Source organism: Rhea americana, unplaced genomic scaffold, assembly GCF_003343005.1.
Source record: "Rhea americana isolate MKP2758 unplaced genomic scaffold, rheAme1 scaffold_891, whole genome shotgun sequence".
Classification (NCBI taxonomy): Eukaryota; Metazoa; Chordata; class Aves; order Rheiformes; family Rheidae; genus Rhea; species Rhea americana.
In genome coordinates, this window is record NW_028187079.1 from 11,606 (window position 1) to 16,716 (window position 5,111).

General features: G+C 69.7%; 1 protein-coding gene across 1 annotated transcript in view; it reads left to right on the plus strand.

Annotated features, from left to right (window-relative positions):
* Positions 1 to 5,111, plus strand: part of LOC146584870 (spectrin beta chain, non-erythrocytic 2-like) — a gene marked incomplete at both ends in the record, with an annotated part of 16,928 nt that overhangs the window by 3,897 nt on the left and 7,920 nt on the right. Inside the window, 13 exons of the mRNA XM_085323951.1 lie at positions 2 to 132; positions 221 to 358; positions 916 to 1,672; positions 1,752 to 1,954; positions 2,029 to 2,119; positions 2,199 to 2,345; positions 2,428 to 2,691; positions 2,805 to 3,029; positions 3,150 to 3,239; positions 3,332 to 3,586; positions 3,672 to 3,802; positions 4,044 to 4,248; positions 4,341 to 4,715. Coding sequence (XP_085180077.1) covers positions 2 to 132; positions 221 to 358; positions 916 to 1,672; positions 1,752 to 1,954; positions 2,029 to 2,119; positions 2,199 to 2,345; positions 2,428 to 2,691; positions 2,805 to 3,029; positions 3,150 to 3,239; positions 3,332 to 3,586; positions 3,672 to 3,802; positions 4,044 to 4,248; positions 4,341 to 4,715 — 3,012 coding nt within the window. The remainder of the gene's footprint in view (position 1; positions 133 to 220; positions 359 to 915; positions 1,673 to 1,751; positions 1,955 to 2,028; positions 2,120 to 2,198; positions 2,346 to 2,427; positions 2,692 to 2,804; positions 3,030 to 3,149; positions 3,240 to 3,331; positions 3,587 to 3,671; positions 3,803 to 4,043; positions 4,249 to 4,340; positions 4,716 to 5,111) is intronic.

Genomic DNA, 5,111 nt, shown 5'->3' on the forward strand with positions numbered 1-5,111 from the left:
GGACGCCCTCAGCCTCTACACCATGCTGAGCGAGGCCGACGCCTGCGGGCTCTGGGTGGGCGAGAAGGAGCAGTGGCTCCACGCCATGCTCATCCCCGACAAGCTGGAGGACCTGGARGTGGTGCAGCAGCGGTGAGCGCAGTGCCTCTCCCCTGCCGGCGCCGGCAGCCGCCCCTGCTCCCGGCCCCCGCTGAGCCGCCCCCGTCTCGCCGCCCCGCAGGTTCGAGACGCTGGAGCCGGAGATGAACAACCTGGCGTCCCGCATTGCTGCTGTCAACAGCGTCGCCGCCCAGCTCCTGGACGCCGACCAGCGCAACGGGGACAGCATCCAGGCCACGCGAGACCAGCTCAACGCCAGGTGGGCGGCGGGATGCTCTGGGCAGCGGGATGCGGTGGGCAGGGCAACACCACGGGCAGCGGGACACTACGGGCAGTGGGATGTGGTGGGCAGGGCAACGCCACGGATAGCGGGACACTACGGGCAGTGGGATGTGGTGGGCAGGGCAACGCCACGGACAGTGGGGCACCACGGGCAGTGGGATGTGGTGGGCAGGGCAACGCCACGGACAGTGGGGCACCACGGGTAGCAGGATGTGGTGGGCAGGGCAATGCCATGGGCAGCGGGACGTGGTGGGCAGGGCAATGCCATGGGCAGCGGGATGCAGTGGGCAGGGCAACGCCACGAGCAGCAGGATGCAGTTGGCAGGGCAGTGCCACGGGCAGCAGGATGCTCCAGGCAGCAAGATGCTGCAGGCAGTAGGATGCTCCAGGCAGGGTGATTCGGCAGGCAGTGGGATGCTGCAGGCAGGGAAGGTTGCTCCGGGCAGGATGCTCCAGACGCGGAGGGATGCTGCGGGCAGGGATGCTGTGGCGTTGGCGGGTAGGACCAGCCCGCCTGACCCCGCTGCTGCGCAGGTGGGAGCGTTTCCGGGCGCTGGCCGACCAGAAGAAGGACGCACTGACGTCAGCCCTGAACATCCAGAACTACTACCTGGAGTGCAACGAGACAACGTCCTGGATGAGGGAGAAGACCAAGGTGATCGAGTCGACGCAGGGGCTGGGCAACGACCTGACTGGTGTGATGGCCCTGCAGCGCAAGCTGTCGGGCATGGAGCGCGACCTGGAAGCCATCCAGGGCAAGGTGCGGGACCTGCGGGCCGAGGCGGAGAAGCTGGCAGCCGAGCACCCGGAGCAGGCGCCCCCGATCCTGGCCCGGCTCTCGGCCATCGAAGCCGTGTGGGCCGAGCTGTGCCAGAGCCTGCGGCAGCGTGAGGAGTCGCTGGGGGAGGCCAGCAAGCTGCAGGGCTTCCTGCGGGACCTGGCCAGCTTCCAGGCCTGGCTGTCCCGCACCCAGACGGCCGTGGCCTCTGAGGACGTGCCAGCCACCCTGGCCGAGGCCGAGCGGCTGCTGAGCCAGCACGAGAGCATCCGCAAGGAGATCGCGCACTACGGCGACGACTACCAGAGCACGCGGGCTGTGGGCCGGGAGGTGACGCAGGGCCAGACGGATGCCCAGCACGTCTTCCTGCAGCAGCGCCTCGAGGCCCTCGACACCGGCTGGAAGGAGCTGGGGCAGATGTGGGAGAACCGGCACCACCTCCTCTCCCAAGCCTACGCCTTCCAGCTCTTCCTTCGCGACACCAAGCAGGTCAAGGGCGTCCTCAGTACCCAGGTGAAGAGYCGGGGCGGGCGGAGGGGACCCCAGCGTCTGACGGGGCCACCATGATGCCCCCGGCTCACCCCCTGCCCAGGAATACGCCCTGTCGCACACGGAGATGCCCAGCACACTGCAGGGAGCGGAGGCGTCCATCAAGAAGCATGAGGACTTCATGGCCACCATGGATGCCAACGGGGAGCGTGTGCAGGGGCTGGTGGCCACGGGGCGCAAGCTGGTGGCGGAGGGCAGCATCCACGCCGACAAGGTGCAGGAGACCGTGGACTCGGTGGAGAGCAGGTGAGGCCCCCGTGCGCAGCCCGGCCTGGGCACCTGTTCCCCTGCCCGGCCTCACCCTCCCGCCCTCGTCGCAGGCACAAGAGGAACCGGGAGGCAGCCCAGGAGCTCCTGGGGCGTCTGCGGGACAACTGGGAGCTGCAGCGGTTCCTGCAGGACGGCCAGGAGGTGAGCGTGGGCCCCCAGGCGGGCTGGGGCCGGGCCGGGCYGGGCCTCATGGCAGTCTGCTCTGCTCGTGTCCTGGCAGCTCACGCTCTGGATCAACGAGAAGATGCTGACGGCGCAGGACATGTCCTACGACGAGGCCCGCAACCTGCACACCAAGTGGCAGAAGCATCAGGCGTTCATGGCTGAGCTGGCGTCCAACAAGGACTGGCTGGACAAGATCGACAAGGTGAGGCCAGGCACGAGGCTGGGGGGCCAGGGCCCCACCGCCACCACTACCACCACCCCGCTGGTGCCTGTGTCCCCACCAGGAGGGCCGCCAGCTGGTGACAGAGAAGCCAGAGTTGGGCACAGTGGTCACGGAGAAGCTGGAGGCACTGCACCGGCTCTGGGACGAGCTGGAGTCAACCACCAAGACCAAAGCCCAGTGCCTGTTTGATGCCAACCGCGCCGAGCTCTTCGCCCAGTCCTGCTCGGCGCTGGAGGCCTGGCTGGCTGGCGTGCAAGCCCAACTGCAGTCCGACGACTACGGCAAGGACCTCACCAGTGTCAACATCCTGCTCAAGAAGCAGCAGGCGAGTGCGGGGCTGGGATGCACAGGGCTTGRGTGCACAGGGCTGGGGCATGGAGGTCCGGGGCTCCCGGCAGCGCTCCTGCGCTCACCCGCTGCCTCGTGTGCTGCTGGCAGATGCTGGAGAACCAGATGGACGTGCGGGAGAAGGAGGTGGAGGCAATCCGGGCGCAGGCGCTGGCCCTCAGCCAGGAGGACGCCAACACGGCCGAGGTGGAGGGGCAGTTCCGGGCCGTGGAGGAGAAATTCCGGGGGCTCCGGRGGCCGCTCCGCGAGCGCTGCCACAAGCTCCTGGCCTCCAAGGAGGAGCACCAGTTCAACCGCGACCTGGAGGATGAGATCGTGAGTCGGGGCCCGAGCCCTGGAAACTGGGAGAGAACCGGGGCGTCCGGGGGCTGCCACGCGCCCCCCGCCGGGGACCCAGCCGTCCGGGTGTCCCTGACCCCCCGCTTGTGCCTCCAGCTGTGGGTGAAGGAGCGCAGACCCCTGGCTGTGTCCACAGACCACGGCAAGGACCTGCCCTCCGTGCAGCTCCTGATAAAGAAGAACCAGGTGGGTGGCGGCGGGTGGGTGGCTGGAGCCGGCGACCGCGGGACGCCCACGGCCGCCGCTGAGACGCCCACGGCCGCCCCGTGTGCCCCTAGACGCTGCAGAAGGAGCTGCAGGGCCACGAGCCACGGGTGGAGGAGCTGCTGGGGCGGCGCGCGGGGCTGGCACGGCCTGCCGAGCGGGTGACGGAGCTGCGCGAGGCCTGGCAGGAGCTGCGGCTCCAGGCGGAGCAGCGGCACCGGCGCCTCGAGAAGGCCCACGCTGCCCAGCAGTTCTACTTTGACGCCGCCGAGGCCGAGGCCTGGATGGGTGAGCAGGAGCTGCACATGATGTCCCAGGAGAAGGCCAAGGTGAGGCCGAGGGAGCCAGCGGGGAGCGGGGGACCCCGCGCCGGCCCCGGGCGCCCCTGAGCCTCGGCGCTGCTCCCCTCCGCAGGACGAGCTCAGCGCCCAGGCCATGGTGAGCAAGCACCTGGTGCTGGAGCAGGCGCTGCGGGACTACGCGCACACCGTGCAGCAGCTCTCCGGGCAGAGCCGCGAGCTGGTGGCCAGCGGGCACCCCGAGAGGTCAGTGCCGTCCCCGTGCCGGCGTGCGGCAGGGCCTGGGGCGTCCCCCTGCCACATCCTGTCCCCGTGCGCGTGCAGGTGCCCGTGCGCACGTGCGTCATGCGGCGTCTCCCTGCCCCATCCCCTTCCTGCGCCGACGTGCCTCCCGCCGCGAGCCCCTCTGTGCCCGACCCGGCGGCACCTGCCGTCGCCGTCCCCGTGCGCGGTGCCCCGCCGGGCTCACGCGCGGCCGTGCCCGCAGCGAGCGGCTGACGCTGCGCCAGGGCCAGGTGGACAAGCTCTACGCCAGCCTGAAGGAGCTGGCAGAGGAGCGCCGGGCAAAGCTGCAGGAGCACCAGCGGCTCTGCCAGCTCAAGCGCGATGTCGACGACCTGGAGCAGTGGATCTCGGAGCGCGAGGTGGTGGCAGCCTCCCATGAGCTGGGCCAGGACTACGAGCACGTCACGGTGCGTCCCGGGGGCGGTGGGGTCCGCGGCGGGGGCTCTGCCGCCTGCACGCCGCCCCAGCACAGCCCTTCTCTGTGTCCGCCCGCCCGCAGATGCTGCGGGACAAGTTCCGGGAGTTCTCACGGGACACGAGCAGCATCGGGCAGGAGCGCGTGGACGGCGTCAACGGGCTGGCGGACGCGCTCATCGCCGCGGGGCACTCGGAGAACGCCACYGTGGCCGAGTGGAAGGACGGGCTGAACGAGGCCTGGGCCGACCTGCTGGAGCTCATCGACACGCGCTCGCAGATGCTGGCGGCCTCCTACGAGCTGCACCGCTTCTACCACGACGCCCGCGAGACCCTCACCCAGGTGCAGCACAAGCAGAAGCAGCTGCCGGACGAGGTGGGCCGCGACCTCAACACAGCCGAGGCCATGCAGCGCATGCACACCGCCTACGAGCACGACATCCAGGCCCTGAGCGCGCAGGTGAGCGCTGCGCTGCGCCGGGGGGGCTGCCACGCGACGAGGCGGGGGGAACCGCGGCGCGGAGATGGGGGACTGCCACACAGCACGGGGACCACGGCGCAGCGAGGGGACTGTGGCACGGCGTGGTGCAGAGCAGCAGAGCGTGGTGGGGACCATAGTGTGGTGCAACACAGCACGGTGCAGCGTAGGAAGGTGCAGCACAGCGCAGCACAGCATGATACAGTATAGGAAGGCACAGCATGGTGCAGCACGGCATGGTGCAGCATAGAAAGCCACAGTGTGGTGCAGCACGGCACGGTGCAGTATAGGTCGGCACGGTGCAGTATAGGAAGGTGCAGCACGGTGCAGTATAGGTCGGCACAGTGCAGTATAGGAAGGCGCAGCACGGTGCAGCAC